This window comes from Halichoeres trimaculatus, unplaced genomic scaffold (assembly GCF_033239565.1).
Source record: "Halichoeres trimaculatus isolate MK-OKI-2021-1 unplaced genomic scaffold, fHalTri1.1 fHalTri1_scaffold_15, whole genome shotgun sequence".
NCBI classification, from domain to species: Eukaryota; Metazoa; Chordata; class Actinopteri; order Labriformes; family Labridae; genus Halichoeres; species Halichoeres trimaculatus.
In genome coordinates this window covers 16,073,010-16,094,465 of record NW_027437193.1, presented here as the reverse complement: position 1 = coordinate 16,094,465, position 21,456 = coordinate 16,073,010, and the positions used below count along the sequence as shown (strand labels likewise).

The following is a 21,456-nucleotide window of genomic DNA, read 5'->3' as shown; positions in this document are numbered from 1 at the left end:
CAAAGCGGTCACTATTTCCTGCTATATTTCATATGCCTAAATAATCTAGACTCCATGTCAACAGTAAAGTAATATTTTTAGCTGTTCCATGATTTGTCATGGGACAACAAAAACATCCTTTGATTTCTGCGGGGGTCTGAACTCTTAGAAAGCTACAGGGCTTCTGCTGTGTGAGGGAAACTACAGTTTGTTGGAGATGCAACCCGTTAAGTCTGTGAGTCTGTCCCAGAGTTTGGGGAGGAGCCCAAAGAAAAAGCAGGTACACAAACATCACTATACAGTAAACATTATTTTTCTATTCAGATTGTTTCTGTGTCCCCTGTAGCATTTAGTTCACCTGAGAGGCTCAGGCAGTGCACCCACGGAGAAGCTCAGTTTGGATCTTTGTGTCTAAATATAGCTAAGACAATAGGATCATATCTATTTACAGATGAGGCATTGGCATATGGCTAACACTATTATCATGCCATTTAAAGCACTCAGTGACCACTTGTGCTTTATGGAGAGGAGCATTGTCATCATGGAAGATAATGTTCCCAGTGGGGGATGAAATGCATCATGGGATAATCTTAGTAACCACTCAGAAGCTTTTTTAATAGTAGAGTACTGTTCAGACTGAAGCATGTGACCTAAATGAACAAGCAGTGTGTTTTGCTTTTCTGTGGGAAGGATTCTTTGCTGAAAATCTACAAGCCAGGTTTACTATCACGTGTAAGATACGTGTTCACATGTTGTCGAGTGAAGCCGAGCACAGCCAAGCAGAACCAGCAGCACTATTGTGTCTATGAGCGGCCATATGGTGGGTGTCCTTGCGTGGTAGCTTAAGGGAGCCTCTCTCCCTGAGATGAACCAATTTCATTCAGAAATGAACCTCCCCTCTCAGCCCTTGTTGTTCATCAGACCCTGCCCCATCACCCACCTCAGGGATCACACAGTGCATCAGACAGCCCAGGGCAGCGACAGCAACCAGGACATCCCAGGTAGACCTAAACAATCTCTGTCACGTGGCCCCCTCTGTCTCCCCTTCATCAAAAAGCCCACCCTTGCTTGTCTCGCCTTGCTTCGTGCCTCCAGATGTGGCTTAATTTACTGCGACTCTGCTAATTGCTGTAATTAAGGATTAATTACTGTTAATTACCTTCGCATAAACTCATCACCAGTCAAAGAGCAGAGCCTTATGAAATGTGCCATGCACAAGAACACACACTGCGGGGGGACTGGAGGAGGATTGTGTTGCTGGACCTCTTGTTTCATGACTTGTCCTGGTGTGTAGGGAGGGCTTGTAGGGCAACAGTTCAGGCGGGATGCTAACTGTCATGGACCATCTCCTCTTGGCTCTAAACACCTCACACGTCAGCTCTTTAACTGCTGCTTCCCGGGACAGCATCATGATGCTGCCTGTCATTTTATTAGTGGAGGGCATTCATTACCTGAAAAGAGAGAACAAATTCAACACATGAAGAAAGTTTTGGATTTGGATTTGGATTGTCTGCAGAAACTCAAGAAGAGGTCAAGAGTTTTTACGTCTTTTGTACATCAGATACTACTTACTCTAAATTTGTTCAGTAGGATTATTTCGACAAGCTGCATCTTAGCTAAACTCCCAAATAATACTGACTGTTAACACACTTTTCATGATGAAATGTTTTAAATAACATGTACTGGTGATGCGTTCACCTCATGTATCATAACAAGCTCCACTTTGTGAGTCTTGGACTGGTATCAGATGATGACCCTGGCCCTTTTTTTCTTGACAAGGTGCCTATTTATTTTTTTATTGTTGGTGCCGCTATTTCCATCCTCAAGCTTTGGCTCTGAATTAAACCTCAAAACTTGTTGAAAAATGACATAGTTTGTCCAGAAACTCTATCAATTTAGTAAACATTGCATCAAATGTTAAGTGGGGATACTGTGCTTTTTGGGGGTTTAGATTGTCCCTATGGTATCACCATACTGTTTTACATGATCTTGAGCTAAAAAAAAATCGTATTTTTCTCACACTGGTGTTTTGGAAAACTTTTATTTCATCATGAAAAGCTTCGTTTCGGCTACTGTCTCTTTAAGGCTCCACACTCAACAACCTCCTTCCCTTTGATTGGCCAGCCATCTGTCAGTTTGTTGGGAGCAGAGCTATGTGCAGACCTTGATGTTTGAGGCCCGCTCCTCCAACGTGTCACAAATCAGATGGGGGATCCTTGTGTGATGAGCTTAGATTATTATCTTTGATTATTTCAGCAGCACTTATGAAGATGTCTCCCTGTTTTCAGAACGGACCGTTTTAGCAGTTTACAGATACAGTTATCTCTACAACACGTCTCTATGTAGCCATTCAAAATATATTAGCAGTAGCATTGTGACTTTCTACTCATTTTAAAATGTGGGAAAGCATAATACCCCCTCTTTAAGGATGTGTTATTTAAAGGAATAAACTTGGTCACCCTTGCCTCAAGACATCAAAGTTCATATTTAGATAAATTAATCATTATTTTTTTTTATTATTGTAGACTAGAAAAAGTTTGGCATTTGTTGAGTTTGACTGCACTTCCGTCACTAGACAGGGGTTGTGTCCGAAATCACTCACTCGTTCCCTACTCACCACTCACTATATAGTGAATTAGATGTAGTTGACGATATAGTCCACTCAATCAGCTAAATTAAAACAACATTTCGGGCACTACTCACTCATTCGCAAGCCGCTGACAGTGACGTATTAACTCTCACGTCGCTCACGGACGGCTGGGGATTTACAGTTATATCTTTTCTTAAAAACTGCAAAACAGTATTTATTTTAGTGATACCTAATATGATATTTAGCTTATTTTCTGCAACAGCCAAATATAATAGCAACATTTATTACACGTTATTTTCAAATAAATAAACCATATATTTGCACGTAACTTATGCTGTGATTTAAGAATTACAAGGTCCAGTGAATGCATCACCCACGTGGAACGGTTTAACGGCTAACGTCCGTGTTTGTTTCTCAGCTCAAAGTTGTGAGACGAATCGTCCAAAAGTTAAACAGGGAGCTAAGTGTTTTCTCTGACAGTTTTTAATGTTGTTTCATGCTATTAGTAATCATTAAACATGTAATCAGCCATTTCTCCTGTTTGAACTCAAATGCATGATGGTATATATTGCTCATATAGTGAGCATCACTAATACGCTACTTTTTAAAATGCATTGTGGGATACATTGAGCGGACTATATAGTGAATGACCATGCTCACTCAGATTTCGGTGTATTCACTATATAGTGCACTATATAGTGAATAGGGAGTGATTTCGGACACAGCCAGGGTTGTAGCTCCTGTTAATGGTTGCTATCATCACAGGTCTACTCCCTACTTGTAACGCACTGAGATGACAGATGGCATCTAGTAGTGTGACGTGTTTTAGTGTAATAAACTAGGAAGTGAAAATAAAGTCAAATAAAGGCTGTGTCTGGTTTAAATGGCGTGGTCAGAAAAAAGTGTACCAACACATACTGTTATCTTTCAAGAAAGACTAAAAGCTGGTGAGCTAGCTCTGCTAATGGTAGCTACAGTCAGCAAGTTTGACAGGATTTATTTTTGATTAATTGTGCTCAGTTTGGACTCCTTTCTGGGTGTTTATTTTACCCTAAGTCTAGTGAATTGGTTAGAATTATAAGAACGGTTTGGTTTTAGTAAAGAAAGACAATCATCAAGTGAAGAAGAGCTTAGCTGTTATTAGAATACACACCTTAGAGTTGGGGCACTACTGTGGTGATGATTCTCTTTGTTGAAGTTCTGTAAATTCAATTCTTCACCCTGACCTCATCCTGATATGAACACTTGATCATTCTGTTACATCACCACCTGATGCCTTCCTGGGCTGCCGCTGTGATTACCATGAGCTTCTAGAGCTCCCAGAGAGCTTTATCACTTGGACTCAGAATGTTTAAGATAATGCTCAAACAAGAAGAAGATGTTGTTGAAAGGACAGTATCCAGATAAAAAAAACCTCGGTTTGAGTTCTGGGGACCTTGTTGTGTCTCAGCTGTTTCTCTCTAGCTGTAAAAGCTTTGAAAAAACGCTAATAAAATAATGAGACATGTAATTCAACGCCAAGCCCTGGCAGAGTTTTATTACAGTTTGTGTGACCCCCATCATTTGTGTACGTTGTGTCTCCCTGTTTCTCCTCTCAAAGCAGACAGAGATGTCTTTGTCTCTCTGCTCCACAAGCTTGTGACTTCTCAGATATTCAGCCACGCTGGTCTCCAGTGCAGCCTGGAGCGGTTAAAACTGCATGAGCTGAGCATGAGTTTGATCCAGTCAAAGAAGATATGTATTTTAAGACTCCTTAAGAAAGACTGACAGCCAGGGGGCTAATGTATTGCCTATTTTGAATAATGAATTATTTTAATGAAGGCTTTTAAATGGGAGTGCTGTATGTTGGTGGCAGGGCGGTGCTCTGAATGGTCTTCTCCTCTGGCGCTGGCTGCCTCATTATCAGGCCAGCCCCTCAGGCCTCAAACTGGCCTGCTTAAGCCTCTGATGATGACGATAATTACCGTTATTAGGAGTAGCTGCAGGGGGAACTTGTTCTGAAAAACACCAAGCTGAGTTCTTGCCTCGCTTTGCCGCCACCACGACTGCTGCATGAGAAACTACCGATCGCCAGTGGAGAGAGAAAGAGAGGGAGACAGAGGGAGAGGAGCAGGAGGAAAAAAAGGAGGGGATGAGGGGAGCGGCCACCAAATCCGCCTAATGTGACGCCTGTCAGCTCGTCTCCCACCAGCTGTCACCTCCCAAATGCACTGGGGTTCATTTTTTTAATTGACACCTCGCTTTCCTATTCCATTTCTATTTTTCGCCTTTCATTTTCTCTCCATCACTCTCCTCCCTCCTCGCCCGCACTGTCCACATCTCCTCGTCTCTGCCTGTCCCTCCAGTATTTCTTTGGTGTTTTTCCTTGTCCTTGGTGCCCCCTCCCTCCAACAGTGTCATATACAGCACCACTGCTCTGCCCCCTTTCTGCACATGATACAGGAGATAGCTGATAAAACATAAAGCTGTTTTAGTGGTACTTTATGGCTATGCCCTTGTGTACTGAGGCTGTACAGCTTCCCATTATGTTGTGATGGAGAGAACAGTTTGGGCCTGAGAAAGTTTTCCATGAGTTCATAGATACGTCACAAATCTGTCTTAAGGCTCTTTTTTAGACAACTTAAACAACTTTATATTTAGACTGTAGCTAATCTTCGATTAGTTATCCTATAATGACTGTCCTTTCTTCATTACAGCACAAATTCAATTAATAGAAATGACCTCATATACAGTAAATTGTATATAATGCAACAAAATACTCATTTAGTGTTCTGTGTAATGATGATCGTATTGCTTAGCTCTGTAGTTTTCCTCTGCTATGTGAGGCAGTAAATGAAATGGCACAATGAAAACAGCACCGTTTTCCATATTAGTAGAGCTGAGCTTTAAAATTCAACCTTATTTTCCTCCAGCTGAGGTATAACACTTAAATATACTGAGAGCTGGTTATGAAACAGACTGAGAGACTAACAATGATGTCTCTGTATGACCTGCAAAAGCAAAAAAAGGTCATTATTGACAAGGCTGATCATTTCTGTCTTGTATTTTTATACATTTGAAGATTCCGTCACATGAAAAGCTGTGGGAAGAGTGATTTATAGTACAGCCTTTGTTATTGTTTTTATTGGCAAAGGTTGTTGATGAGTTATGCATTTAACCAAGAAAGTAAAACAGTTCTTACACATGTACAATACAAAATCAGCAGTGAGAGAAGATATACTGATTTGTCCGTAGGGGGCACCAAAATCAACACAAGACCAATGTTCCTTACCGGAGCTTTAAAATCTTTCACTTAATGCTTTTTCGTAAGCATTATAAATATAAAACAACTGAAACTGTTTTAGATTATTCAATTTATTTATTTAATAAGGAGTCATATTTCTGTTTAATTGTCATCAATTTACATTATTGCAAGTTTTTATGTCTTAAGAAAAAGCACTGTAACCCTTCCATTTGGGACTATGACGTCACCTTTTTTCTCATGCTTTATTGACAGATTTCTTCATTAAACAGTCTTATTGTCAATTTGGTTTTTAACTTAAACATTTTTCTAATTATTTTCATTATTGTTTTAATTCCATGGCAGAACTTGCACTGGTTTGTGATTTTGGTAACTTTAAATCCAAATATCTTCTTCTGGTCTTCATTTCAATATTGTTGCAAATTGGGATTGCCCACCAGTAGGGATGGGTACCATTCACATCTGAAACTATATGGTACCGATGCCTGGTACCTGACAATTGGGCACTCAACAATACCAATTTTTGGTACTTTTGTGTTGGTTAATGTGGTTATAAATACTTATTTGTTAAATAAAAAAATCTCAAAGTTTTTCAATATAACATATTTATTTTTCAGTGTAAAGCCTTGCAACGCTGTGTTCATGTCCAGCATGGAAAAACGCTCTCTCACAGTCACAAGGATTCATCCAGGTACCTAAACAAGGTACCGTTTGATTATGCATAATGCAGTACTCGGTACTACAGATGGAATTCAGTCAATACCTATAAAAGTACCTAACTCGGTACCCATTCCTACCCATCAGTATTCTGTGGCTTATATTTAAAGATTGATATGATTGATATGATTCTGAGCCTTCTACATCTCGACTTACTCTGGAAGAGACAGTAATTGATTCAAAATTAAATTTGATGCATCAAGGCTTAACATGTTAGCCTTCAAGATAACTAAAAACAGTTGTTGTACAGTGCATGTATGGTGAAGACTGTTAGTCAACATATTATATTTTGGTCTAATTTACATTTATCTGAACTGTATCCTATTTTATACATACAAATAATTTGGGAAAACTGTGTACAATAACAGTGTAGACATAAGCACAAAGCGGTTTAAAACCCTCATGGCCTCAGACAGAGCATATTCGAAGTATGTTGAAAAACCTCAAGTGGTTTTAGTTTTGGCTTGTGCCAACAACCAAAAGTTTGAAATTACTCTGAGGGTATAGAGTTTGAATAAAGACCTTTGTAGCCTGTTTATTACAGCTACGTTATCGAGCTACAAGCATTATATGCTGAAACCTCCAACAGAGAGATAAGCAGACTTGTTGGTAATTTTGGTGCCTAAGCTCGTCTGTGGATTTGATGAGTGCTTATAACCAATAAAAAGATAACTGAGCTAACCACAGTAAAAAACTGTGATGAATCTTGACAATTTTTTAAATGATTGCATTTACTTTGTTATTTTTAGATACTTCCTGTGCCTCATGAAAAGACTGTTCATCACCGTATAATCGTTGAGAAGACGTCTCCTCTGGCATTGTACTATTTGCATTTCACTTGCTCAGGACTGGAACAGCAGGGTCCTCGTGGTTGCAGAAATCACAGGAGAAATTAATTTGCTATAAATGTGAATAATTTGTTAAATGTGAACATATTAATCAGGTATGCTGATGTTGATAGTTTTGATGTGTTTATTTTTGGTACAATTCTAAGTTGGTTTTTCAGCAGCTTTCACTGTGTATTGTCAAATTCTTGGGAGGCAGGATTAGTTATTTCATCATCGTTTTTAAAGTTCAAAACTGGATTTGATGTATTAGAAATGACTATATAAACTTAGAGGGCTGTAGTATGACAGTAGCGTGATACTCATGAGGTGTTTAAAGCTGTGACAATGAGAGGTGTTGTTTCCCTCCAGTGTGCGGGTCAGCATGAAGTGTACAACAGTGCTGTGTCTTATGAAGACTTTTCTCATTGGGCTTGTGACACATGCAGATGAGAGCAGGATGCTGAACTCCCTCTCAGAGCGGGTGAGGGAGGAAGGGAGGGAGGGAGGGGAGGGTTTGTATTAGTGATACTTGTCATGTCTGCTGTAGATCACGATGCTTTTTTTCAGGTTCCTAGGTTGTTGTTGTTTTGTCTCAGAATGCTGTGTGGCAGGGATGAATGGTGGTGATGTTACATTATCATGTGGCTGTCGCTTTCACTCCTGCTGACTGGTCTGTGACAGGCCCACACACACTCATACACACACACGCACACACACACGCATGCACTCACACACGGTTGTGTCAGGAGCAGGCCTGATTTATTAACTGCTGAAACCCTAGATGACGTGTGCCCACACAATCAATAGAGAGCACAGCAGCCACTCTCTGCCCTCTCTGGGGTCATGTGATGCAGACAAGAGCTAGGAAAGGAAGGACAAACACACACTCACACTCACACACACATATATATACACTACAGTGCTGCCAAGTGTATTGCATTACTGTATTGATGGGAAATGGATCCAGTCCAGTGCTGGCTGCAAGCTGCCAGTCAGAGGCAAGAAGGGTAAACTTTCATCATGGCTGTCAGGGACATCACTGCTGCCTTGTTTGACCGTAAATCTTCCTAATTGTGACAGAATACTTCAACATCATTAATTAAACATGTTTTCATTTAAAAGCACTCGCAGGGCGCCAGGCTGGGTGCTCAGGGTCGTCTGCCAATGTGCATAGCTGTGTAGTTTTCAAGCTTGTGTGTGATTGTGTGTGTGTGTGTGTGTGCACCTTGATTCTCCCCCTGTATGAGTGGGTGGCTTAATCGTCATGTTTATTTACACTCTCGTTGTCTGCAAACAGCAGGCAGTGCGGCGATGGGTGTGAGCCAGCTCTTAACGGAAGTAAAACAGCGGAAATTAATTTTGTCAATAAGCAAAACAAAGGCTTATTCTTAGAATTCCATTCATTATTCAAGGGGAAGCGGCTGGAGAATTGTTTATGATACGTATTCATTTTTTATGCATTGCCTTTTTTGGGTTTAGTGCCCCACATCTCAGGGAAGGAATTATACAAGAGCATGCACAAAGGAGAGGAGAGAAGGAGAGGAGGGAGGGAGGGAGGAAGCGACAGAGTGGGGAATTGTATCCTCTCATTGTTCAATTAAGTCTGTCGGTAATGATCAAGATTAGATGATGGCCATCTTCCTTTTATAGATACTCATCTGTGACTGTCTATGGAAAAAGAGAATTGCAGAGCAGCCATGCCTTTGTGGCTGCTCCTGAACAAGAACGTGTGCGTCAAAGAGGTTTTCTGGTTATTTAAAGTGCTGTGTGTGTGTGATGTGTTGGATTAGGGGTCCCTCTTCTCCGTCAGGTGATTATGTTAATGTATAGTCCACGCTTCTAGAGTTCACATCCAGCTCTGTGATAGGCATTGAGGCCCAATCGATTTCATTGCTATTAACAAACAGAAATAAATAAAGCTGATGGCTGTGGTTAGGGGTAATTATGCCACAGCACAGTGAATTGTTTGATTTTCCTTATTAATTGTATTTATTTAATCCATTTCATGCTTTTAGTTGTGCACTCAGGGACTTGGAGGGAATGAATAAATCACTCTTAGGCTCATTAGATTCCCCCTCTGGTCGGGATGTGCCATGATTTTGTCAGAATGAAACTGGCGACTGTTATAATTTCCCGCTGGTGTGCTTCACATAAAAAAATACCCACATATTTATCTGCCGGCACTTGTGAACATGCCCCTGCACCCCACTCTCAAACACGCATGTGTCTGCTCCCCCATCTGAACTCCTGACCTTTTCCAGCCGTCTGATAGCCATTGACATTTGCCTCTTGAGCTGAGCTTGCTCACGTGTTGGAGCTGATGGGAATGGATGATGTTTTTGCTGGAGGAGAAAAAAAGAGGGAAAGGAAGAGGAGGAGAAAGAGGAGAACGTGGGGGTTGGATGGAAAAGAAAAGAAGAGAAGGAGGACAGAGGTAGACAAACTCCCCAACTGGCTGCAGGAATTCATCTGGAGCAGAAAGGTCACAGGGCGACTCAACCCTACATCCTTATTACAAAAAAGAGCGCCGCTGTGACCGCAGACTGTGGGCTTCAATATGGCTTCACTGCTCTGTCACACAACCTGTCATTTACCCTCACTGTCTGCAGTTATCTTGGAGGAGATGCAGGATGTGCCACTGTATTGTTCTGCTGAAACATTTTGATCCATTCCCTGAGTTAAGTGTGTGTGAAAAATGGCGTGAAAGCAGCGTGAGCTTTGTCTTTGTCCTTGAAGACAGTGGATGGAATGGAGGGCTGCACCTGGTCGTCTGTTTTCAGCACCTCTGAGAGAAGAAGCAGGACGCTCAGCTGCTTTACCAAGGGAGCCTTCTGGTGGCAGAAAGAGGCAGGGCAGCCTAACCCGCCCACTAAAGCAGCTGTGTGTTTAAAACCCTGAAATACAGTCACAATCATCAGCAGGATACTCTTTGTGCTGCTCTGAAAATATCTATCCGTCTGTGTGCATGGCTGCATTCCTTTGTGTGTGGCTGTTGTTTGTTCATGTCCACCTCAGCAGGCCTGTCTTTGTTGTGTTTACACTTCACTCTCCACACCGTGGGAGCTGAGTGTCAGTTGAGAGCTGAGCGCCTGTAGGTGTGTGAAAACATGCAGGTTCAAACCCCCAAACAAGTGTAAACAGAACCTCCGTGTCAGCTGTAAAAGCGTACTTTGTTTCTCTAAATTAAGATGACAGCACCATGAATCCTTCATCGGTGCCCAAGATGTGATCTAAGACACTTTCACGAGTATATTATGAATGTTTAGATTTGTTGTCTCGACTTTTAATGATGGAATGATATTTTTCTTATCTCTTTTGCTAATTTATTTTAGCCAGGTGTCTTTGCCTTTCTATTCCGTGTCTAACTGTGTTATTAGTTTGTTTTTCTGCTTTGATAGCATCTGACAAGATAATGAAGCCATCAGCCAGAAACTAAACACAGTCTGAGCATAAGGAGAGCAATGAAAGATGAACTCTGGTGGAAGGCTGTGTTAATTCTTTTTTACATGAAATGATGGCCAGAATCGATAAAATTATAGTTTTATGGTCCCGCCTAGCTGCCAGCCTCTGTGAGGCTGCAGATTTTTATTGCACAGACTTGGAAGTATTAAAACGATGGCAATATTTCAGGGAGTTCACACAATAAAGATTTGTTCTTAGTCATACTTGAAACGATTATGTTTTGCTTCTCTGTTGTTGTAAACATCCATGTATCATTGTTTTAACATGTCCCCTCTTCTTCTCGACAGTGCTCAGTATCCGTGGTGCCCAGGAGGAGGAGCCTCCAGATCCTCAGCTGATGCGACTGGACAACATGCTGCTGGCGGAAGGCGTGGCCGGGCCGGAGAAAGGTGGCGGGTCGGCAGCCGCAGCAGCTGCAGCAGCAGCCACAGGCGGCATCGGGGCGGACAACTCTGCAGAACACTCGGACTACCGGGCCAAGCTGACTCAGATCCGACAGATTTACCACACAGAGCTGGAGAAATACGAACAGGTGAAGGAAAGACACGTTTCATGTTATCAAATTTCAACTTTGGCTCTGTTTGTTTTCATGCATCATTTACAGACATGTTGAGGTGTAGCTCATAAAACGGTGGTACCTCCCCTTTATTTGTGAAGACTATGCTCCCCACACAGTGCGTCCTCCAAAAGGAAACCCCCGTTGCATCACAAAATTTTTTGAGGAAGAGTCTCTTTAATGATTTTGTCCTAAGATTTTTACACAAATTATTTCTTGCAAAAAAACAGCTTTTCAGGGTTTCAGCCGACCTTTGACCCCTCTTCAGATGAGGTGTGTATAACTGAGGATATGTGCAAGTGAAAGTGATGATCTTTTAAATAGATTTTGTGTAATCATAGAAAAAGCCCTGTGAAAGCCTAAATTGAGAGGATTTTATACAAATGGTAGCTGAAGTGTTTTTTCTGAGGATCTATAATTTCCTATAATGTTTTTGAATTCACTCCTCACAAGCTAACTTAAGACAAGCTAAGCTTTAAGAGACGAGCAGCCATTACATCAGTCACACACCAGCTCTTTTCTTTGTCATTCCCTCGAAAGTCGAAGCATTCCTGGTTTGTCATCTTCTCAGAGGAAGGCTAGTCATCGCTAACTGTCACGCTCAATACACACCTGAGCCTTTTTTTGTGTGTGTGTCACCACGCTACGTATACCTCGCGTGCTCGTATGAGTGAGTAGTGTCTGGCGTGTGTGTGCAAGCAGAACGGCTGCTCGGTGCATCACTTTGACTGACGTAACCCCGGTGTTGACAAGCAACAGACACCTTGACTCTGAACGCAGTCATATCCAGTGACTGATTCAGACAGAGAGAGAACGAGGTAGACTGAGAGATGGAGTGAAAAGAGAGGGAGACAGTTTAAACCTCTTGAACGTTAACGGGACTGAAAGCCTGCTGTCATTTTAGATTTCTCTTCACTTGTCACATTTTCTCTGCCATTGAAGAGAAGTCTTTTTAATATTCAGAGCACCACGAGTGTCGCTGCCTCCACCGTGTGACTCCACCGCTACGTTTGTTTGGCGTGAAACATGGCACTGTGTCTGCTGCTTTAATTTAGACTATTCTTATTACCTCTAACACTGCTGCTGCTACACTGTCAGTGCTGCCTCTGCGAGGCTGAGGCCTAGCAGCAAAGGTGCAGTCTCTCTAGAATCCAATTTCTTCTTTTTCTTCTGTCTGAAGCTGTCGAGCCTCCCTGGTAGTTATTCTTTCTCTGAATCCTGTCTGTCTGTGCATCCAGGCGTGCAATGAGTTCACCACCCATGTGATGAACCTGCTGAGGGAGCAGTCTCGAACACGACCCATCTCGCCCAAAGAGATCGAGCGCATGGTCAGCATCATCCACCGCAAGTTCAGCTCCATCCAGATGCAGCTGAAGCAGAGCACCTGCGAGGCCGTCATGATCCTGCGTTCACGCTTCCTCGACGCCAGGTATGTGTGTGTCCATGTGGGCAACTAAATCTAACACATTTATCATCTGGTCTTCTTGCACTGTGCCTCATCTTTTAGTCATTTCTCTATTTTGGATTCTTCTGTGTGCCTGAGTATTTCTATTCGTTGCATTTTGATAACAGCCCTTGTTAAAATTTGGGGATAAATCAGCATTAAGCAGACAAGCTAAATTACTCTATAGAGGTGTAAGAGGGGGATTGAAGTTATTTATATATTGTCATCAAAAACATGCATTCTCTTTTCTTTTCCCCCCTTTTTAGACGAAAGAGGAGGAACTTCAACAAACAGGCGACAGAAATCTTAAATGAGTACTTTTACTCCCACCTCAGTAACCCTTACCCCAGCGAAGAGGCCAAAGAAGAGCTGGCCAAGAAGTGCAGCATCACAGTGTCACAGGTACCCAGGACACTCAAAGACATCTACAGAGAAAGTGAAAAACAATAATAAAACCAGGGTTACCCATCCGAAAAGGAGGAACCAATTATGGCATAGAAGCTAGTGCCAAAAGATGAACGGGAAGCACAATCTGCTAACATTCACAAAGATATCTGTTAAATATGTTACAAGTCACCTACCTTCTTTTGTTATTGGCTCAGGTATCAAACTGGTTTGGAAACAAGAGAATCCGATACAAGAAAAATATCGGCAAGTTCCAAGAAGAGGCCAACATGTATGCAGCGAGGACCGCAGTCACCGCCACCAGTGTTTCTGCTCACGGCAGCCAGGCCAACTCACCGTCGACTCCCAATTCAGCAGGTGAGCCAAACCACAAAATCCTCCCAGGGAGTTTCCTAAAAGAAGCCTTAGACTTAAAAGAAAAAATAAGGAGAATTTTCTAAAAACAGCAGATTCAGGTTAACAAGCATCGTTACACTCTTACCTAAGCCCAAACTCAAGAATTCAGTCTCTGGTACTGTTTGATTCAGACTAACAGAAAGCTGTTGTCGCCTTAACTAACCCAGAAATATGATGCAGCTTCTTGCTCATTTTCCCTCCTTCTTCTCTTCCTTGTCCATCTCTCTCACTCATTTTCTCCCTCTGTCTCTGTTATTGACCTCTCGGTCTCGTGGACGTTAATTTTTTCCTGCCTCTTGTCCGGTTGACCTTGTGCATGCCATTAAGCTGCTGAGAGGGCACGCCGAGTCTTCTGTCATATAGAGACGCCGCCACTGTATTGGATTAGGACCGGGTGTTGAAATCAAGTTACGCCATGCTTCTCTTTACATCTGGGGAGCTGGGGTCCATTAAAGGACAAAGACATTCTTTGGGTCTTCCTGCAGATCAATTATTACTTCCTTAATGAAACACTAGCAGCACGGACATTTAACAGCAACACAATCCATAAAGCTTGTTTAAACTGGACTTAAACAGTTTTATGATGATTATCTGTCTCATGGTTCTTGTTGGAGGATTTTTCCTTTTAAATTATGCCCCAGTGACATTTTAATATGCTTCTGTAGAATGCAGGTTTATAGAAAAAGCTTCCTTTTGCCCTCCAAAACTAACCCTTTTAATACACTTTTTGCTTATGCATGATCATTCTAACTCCTTTTTCTCTTCCTCTCCTCCTCCCTTCCTTTGCTCTCTCTCCTCCTCTACCTATCCTGCTCTCTTGCTCTCTGTCTTCTTATCTGCCTCTGTGTATTCTCAGGTTCTGCTGCCTCTTTTAACATGTCAAACTCCGGAGACTTGTTCATGAGTGTGCAGTCCCTCAATGGGGACTCGTACCAAGGGGGGCAGGTTGGGGCCAACATACAATCCCAGGTGCGTGTCCTACAAAAGCTAAAGGTTGCAAAATCTTTAAGATGGCATATAAAATTGTTCAACCACTGTCTAGTCTGGGTGTACCGCACTAAATTGACCTACACAGTGAAGCAAAGGTTACTCTTAGCCTGGAGCTCTTCTTTAATGTGGAAGCTATTGTTAAGCAGCAGTTGAATAGACGACTGCAGACAGTTTTGGAAACGGTGCAACGCTCATCAGCGCTCCTGACAAGAGTCCACATAGCCACCGGTGCACTGTGGCTCCCTGACCTTGCCCCAGTGGACAGTGATGACCAGCACAGTGTGTTGCTGAGTGTTACAACTCTCACCGCAGATTAAGGAATCACCACCCGCGGTGATGCTCTCCTCACTCTGGCAACATTTCTCCATTCATCCCCTCAATGCCAACCCCCTTTTCTGTTCACATCAGCTCTCCAAACGCTTTAGGTCTTCATGAATATGCAAAACAACAAAAAAAAACCTTATAGGAGGTAAAGAGGTCTACAAGGTCGGCCTTTAATTAGTGAAACTGGTGTTTCTTTGAAAGGGTTCTTTTTTTTTGAACATGTCAGACACGTCCTCGCTCTCAGGGCTGCGCAATTAAAAGAAAGCAAAAGAGAAAAGTTGGAGTAAATTGGCCTCTTGAGTAGACAGGTCTTATTTGTTGTGGAATCCATATGGCAGGTGTGTTTTCATGCATATCCAGGCGATCTGCTCTGCTAAAAGCTGCACTGTATCCCCCTTCACTAAATCTGTGGATAATACTCTGCTAGAGGTAACTTTCAGGACAAAATGTAGGATGGGATCTCAGTTTTGACAAATTCTAATTGTCTAAAATAATTCTCTTTGACCATAAATACAGTAGAAATAAGCTTAATTTATAGAAACATTTTAAAAAGAAGATATGAAGTATTCTTTTTTATGATAAGACTTGTTTGATTCTATAAACATCCACCATTAGATCCTTTTTGTTTTGTACTCCTGTCATTTTGCAACCTCTGTTATCAAGCCTGTAATAGCAGCCAAATCATCCAGATCCGCTGTTTTTAACCTTTTCCAGTTTGTGCTACCCTTTCACTATCAGAGTGACCTTTCCTTGTGCCTGCCTGTCTTTGTTATCCCAAGCTTTTGTCTGACCAGGCCTCCTTTTGTCTGTATGTCCCTGCTGTTCCAGGTGGATACTCTTCGCCATGTTATCAGCCAGACCGGAGGATACAGTGACAGCCTCGCAGCCAGCCAGATGTACAGTCCACAGGGCATCAACGTAAGACCTGTAAACAATCTTCCTCTGTCCTTCTTTGTGTTGTCTCTGCTGTCTTATTTTTGTGTGATACCCCCAGTTGCAGGATGTGTGTTATCTTGTGTAATTCTGTGTGCTCACGCTGGGTTTGCCACTTAGCAGAGTTTGCCAGGGATGGGCTGTTGTCCAGCCAGTTACCCCCCTCTTTCCTGCTCCAGTCGTGCCCTAGGTGGCAGGCAATGAGGCAGCTACCAGGCTGAGGAGCTGGACACGCTCCGAGTCTGTCGGAGGATATTACCGTTAGCGAGACACCTGCAGTCGACAGCAACAAGGACACAGGTGTCATCTTTCCCCCAAACGCTGCTCCCACATTGGCACCATAGGACAAATCATACCTCCTGCCCCCTTAAAGAAAATAACAAAAAGTTCCCAGTGGCTTATTCTTGAAATAACTCTTTAACTAGGCTGTCAAAGGCGGGGCCAGTTATCCCGGCCTCCTCGCCAGGGCGGGACAGGCAAACACTGGAGGCAGTGCGTTAGCATGTAGATCTATAGCGACAGGCAGTGCGAGGCTGAGCAGAATCAATACGACAGTCACAGGGACAGAGAGAGCGCGGCTCTGGGCTAACAGTCCAAGCACATTGGTCAGATCATTCATCCACAGGGACAGCAGCAATGACAGCACGGCCTGCAACACCTCTTGTGCTAAAATAAGTACAGAGATGCATCAAGTCAGTTACAACAGACAACAGGCTCAGCTGGAGATAAAGCATATTTCCAATAAATTTAGCTTTTAACGTTAAGGCAAAAATTAAACTAATCGTAACACTTAATATATTTAGCAGTTTGCTTTGAAATAAACCAAATTAATTAATTCACAGAATTTTTAAATCTTATGTCCTTGTTTGTGATATTCATGTGTAAAATGGGTACACATGTAAGAATATGGATTAGCACCAAAGACCCTAAGACCAAGTCCTCACATAGCCGCGTATTTGGTAAACCCCATATATTTTTATACGTTTAGGCCTGTCATCCACATGAAACCGCAGCTTTATGTCACTGAAAACTATGTTTCTGAAAAATCCGGCCAAAGGGAAGATTTTGGAAAACTCTGGATTCGTGTAGATCCCGGTGAACACAGTTTTTGTTTCTTAAACATCACAGCTGAATGACGCACTGCAAAAACTGAAATCTTATCAAGTGTTTTTGTCTTATTTTCAGTAAAAAATTCCTTTCAAGACTCAATATGAGCCAAATTCACATGACCAATCCAGAAAAATGTCTTGTTTAAAGTTATTTAAGGAAAAAAATGAGGTCTGAATTGCTCCTAACCAGTAAAAAAAAATCTGCCAATGGAACAAGAGAAAAGTTACTTGTATTAAGACATTGTTCTAGTCTCAAGGAAATTTTCAAGCAATTTTTTGAAAATTTCTCATTTTTTAAATCAGAAAAATGAAGAGGGGAACTTTTTAAGTATTGTCTTATTGATAAGCACATGCCAATGATTCAGTCAAAGATTTATTCAATGCACAGAGTGAAGACAGTGAGATGATGAAAATGTCATCACAGTCAACCAGGGGCACAAACATAGCAGCAATGAGTCTTTCAACTTCTTTACACATTGATACATATTATGCCTTAAAGATAGCAGATCCCCGCTTATTTGAAAAAAGATTAAGACTTACTCTTATCACACAAGCATGTAGATAGTTGTTTGAAAACACACGTTTGGTTTTTAAATCAAGGTTTAAGGTTTATTTTATGAATTTTAAACTGAAGTGGTCCCAAGATTGAGCCCTGAGGGACGCCATTTATCATCTTAAGTGATAAAAAGGCAGTACCTTCAGCCTGCATACACTGTGATCTGTTCAATAAATTATTTTCAAACTGTCAGATTTCTCTGACAATGAGATGAAAGAACTACTCACCGATCTGTAGTTATGATAGACTTACTATTTTTCTGTCTACACGGGTTTGATTAATATATTTAAACAACTGTCAGCAGCCAGAGATTAATAAGAACAAGCAGTGTCTTAAAACTGAAAGTGAAACTGCATTTATTTAAGGTGAATTAAGTTTAGGATACAAACATTTCTCAGCACAGGAATAAGCAAAATAATACTCTCTAGTGATAGATTGAAAAAATTATACCTCTGTGTCTGTGTTGAACACACACTAAAAGCAAAACAAAACAAAACAAAAAAAATAAATAAGTGCGATAGTGCAACGTGAACATCGAAGGCTGATGAATGAATTTATTACTCTTGTTTAGCTCAGATGATTTTTTTTCAGTCCAAAATCTACTGACCAAACTCTCATGGTTCACCTCTTTATCCTTGAACAGCAATTATGATCCTCAAATTGCTGGTGGGTGTTGCCTCCCTCAAGGACTGGAAATGGTTCTCTTTCTTTCCCTCTCCTCTGAATAAGATGACAGAAAGTCTTTACACTAAATAACAGGGTTTGGAAATAAGAGGCTGCCAAAGCATGTTCCCAGCTCTCACTACAGCGTGGAAAAGGCAATTAATGTCTTTAATGGTCTTTAGTGGAGCTTTTATCATGATTTTAGGAGAGCCTCTGTATTAAACGGCGTTCTTTATTGTGCTAATTTATTCTTTCATTTACGATTTCAGAGAATATATGACAGGTCTGTGTGTTCCTTGTCTCAACCTCTTTTTTAACATCACATGAAATCAGCTGTTCAGGGTTCAGGTGTTAACTGTAAAAAAGCAGACATCACTTTTTAAAAAAGCTTTGTGTATTTTATGCCAATTTTTGCATGTAGATATTTTGATTTATTTTTCATTATTTTTCTTTCTCTATTCTTTTTATCTTCTGTTTGTTTTTGCCCTTTTAATGGGATTTTTCTGATGGAAGTGAAACTAAAACTTCATGCAAACCTCCTGTGAGGGGTTTTTGGTTGGTTATAAAACAGACTGCCACAAAACAGATGAATGTATATTAGACATGGACCAATATATATATATTTTTTTTCAGGGCCGATAATATAGTAATCAGGGAGTCCAATAACTGATATTTGCAGTAAAAGTGAAAATATTGGTGTCAACATATTAAATAATATAAACTCAAATACTTAACTTCATTTAAATGCCTTGAAGCATATGTTTATTAGACAGCTCCCAGGCTCAGCAGCATGTCTTATAAAGTTAAATGAAAACTTACAAAAACTGGGACTGGGATGCTCAGTACAGTTTTAGGAATGTATGCTGCTTAAACCTGCTTTTGTTTCATATAAATGCTCTCTGAAGCTTATCCACTCGGCAAACCTTTTCTCTTCTCTGCAGTGTGTGTGAGCACTGTGCATGCACAGCTTTGACTGCTGATTGGCTGTTACCTGAGCCATGGTTCTGCATGTAACCAATCAGATAGTGCTGTGGGTTTTCATTTACCTCTTGAGGCAGAGTAGTGACTGCAAAAAGAAAGGCACGGCTGCATCAGAGCCAAAATAATCAAGTTTTAATTTTTTTTTTTTTTTAATCAGCCATCGTTTTTTTTTTTTTTAATGGCTAATGCCGATATGGTAGGTGTCATATGTGTATTAAGTGTCAAAGGGATTAAAAGATGAACTGTGTTATGCAGCTGCAGCATTTTTTTACAATCATCACAGCAAAGCCTCATAAGTGATGTATTTAACTGTTGTAATTTTTTGTTCAGAAACATTTCTCACATATGTAAAGGAGAAAAGATGATGCATAAGGCTTACTGCAGTATCTTTGTGTCATCAAATTCAAGGTGTTACCGTGATGCTGATTCTTCCTGTCTTCCTTCTACAGACAAACGGTGGCTGGCAAGATGCTCCAACTCCTTCGTCAGTGACATCGCCCACAGAAGGACCCGGGAGTGTTCATTCAGATACTTCCAACTGAATATATCCATTTCCACCCCTCATCTCCACATTAAAACATGGACTGACCTTCTTATTCACAGTATTAAACAAAGGAATTTACTGTCCCACAGTCTGGAGAGGTGCTGTGAAATCCTAACCAGAAAAAAAATAGATCATATTTCCTCTGCAGATAACTTTGGACATTTGGGATACAGACAAAAAGTTTCACGATTACACTCAAACAGCAGCAATCAATGAAGACGTTTGTACAGATTTCACACTATATTCAGAGGGGTGGGGTTACTTCTTTGCTCATAATGTTTTCACTCATAATGTCGAAATGTTATGATAAAGTGAATAAATCCAATCATTGGTTTTAACTGAAAATACTTCATTCTACCTCTCAGCCACTAAAAAAGTAGAAAAATATGTCAGTGACCATTATTTGTTTTGTAAAAATGAAACTTTTGTCTTTGCAAGCTGGAGGCACATCTTCTTACTTACATTTTGTTGTCTCTCACCTATTCTATGGTACGCCATTTAGACTTAAATATTGCTCAGTTGTTTACAATGTGTGCTTGATAAAAGTATGTCCATCTTCCCCGCTGTCTCCGATGAGTCAAAACAGAGGAGATTTTACCTCTAAGGTAACCCTGTGAAGTATGTTATCTGTAAAACAATAAAGAAATACTTGTCATGAAATCGGGAAGCTGCACATTTTTATTTAGGTTGGGGCTCTTTCTACTCGAAGAATAGTCTTGGTTCCTCTGTTGGTGTTGGTTCTGCTGCATTTTGGTTGAGTTTAGTTCAAACAACTGCAGGCTGTCCTGTCCTGTTATTCTTTTTTGCCTTACAGAGGTGCTATTTTTATTTTCCACCAACACTGCAACAATAATTTTTCGCCAAAATGCTGATGTAACCAAAACAAAACTGTCGAGAAATCTGTCATTGTAAAGTCAGTTTTAATATATTCTTTCAACAAAGATTCAACGGCAATATCTCATTTGTACATGCTACCATCTGCTGTTCAGGCGAAATGTGACCTTCTACAGAGAAGAGAGTTTGTCAAAATATGTGTGTGACTGAGATTTTTTCACAATATACAACCAACAGTCCACTAACACATGGAAGTCATGATGGGAAAGGAGATTTCTGAGCTTATACAGGGCATCAGTGTTGCTCTCTGATCTTCAGCAGAGGTCCAGGAATGCATCAGAAGGATGGAGCCATCCATGGCCTCCGAGAGAGAATATCAGGATGTATGTGATCCACTACTCATGACAGTTCACCTTTTTGTCCCACATTGCTTCACGTATGAATCAAATTTTCATGCTGGTAGTGCAGATTTGACAGCCAAACAGTCATTTACTATTTTAACACATGTAGATTCCTTCTTACAACAGCTGATTTTCATTGTCAAACATTTTTAAAATTAGCCATTGAGCGTCAAAGAGGCTTGACATTGTATCCAAACGTTGGTTTTCTGAGCTTAACATTGTTTGTAATCTTTTCATGTTGTGTTGCCTGTTTGTTTTATGTACTCTGTTATATTTTACTGGTACACTTAATTATGTTGAAATGCTGACTCAGCATTTCAACATATTGTTATCCTGTGACTTTATTCCACTTCTTCTTCTTCTTCTTCTTATTCTTCCGTACGTTTTTTGGCTCTTTTCACAGCCTTCAAATTTTGTCCGATTTTCACCGTTCAACTTTTAAACTATTCAGCTTATTTAGGAATAGTGTGCTATATCTTTTCACTTTTCTAACTATTAAACTTT

General features: G+C 40.9%; 1 protein-coding gene across 4 annotated transcripts in view; it reads left to right on the top strand.

Moving 5' to 3' along the window:
- pbx1a (pre-B-cell leukemia homeobox 1a) overlaps positions 1–21,208 on the top strand; it is a 53,137-nt gene extending 31,929 nt beyond the window's left edge. The window contains exons 3-9 of one of the 4 annotated variants that reach the window (XM_074687994.1): positions 11,104–11,348; positions 12,611–12,801; positions 13,083–13,218; positions 13,419–13,578; positions 14,474–14,586; positions 15,760–15,858; positions 19,623–21,196. In XM_074687994.1, coding sequence (XP_074544095.1) covers positions 11,104–11,348; positions 12,611–12,801; positions 13,083–13,218; positions 13,419–13,578; positions 14,474–14,586; positions 15,760–15,858; positions 19,623–19,715 — 1,037 coding nt within the window. In that variant the 3' untranslated portion in view covers positions 19,716–21,196. Of the gene's footprint in view, positions 1–11,103; positions 11,349–12,610; positions 12,802–13,082; positions 13,219–13,418; positions 13,579–14,473; positions 14,587–15,759; positions 15,859–19,622 lie in introns of all 4 variants that reach the window. The other 3 variants (XM_074687995.1, XR_012599619.1, XM_074687996.1) reach the window with 3 other exon arrangements.
- Positions 21,209–21,456: the final 248 nt, after the last annotated feature.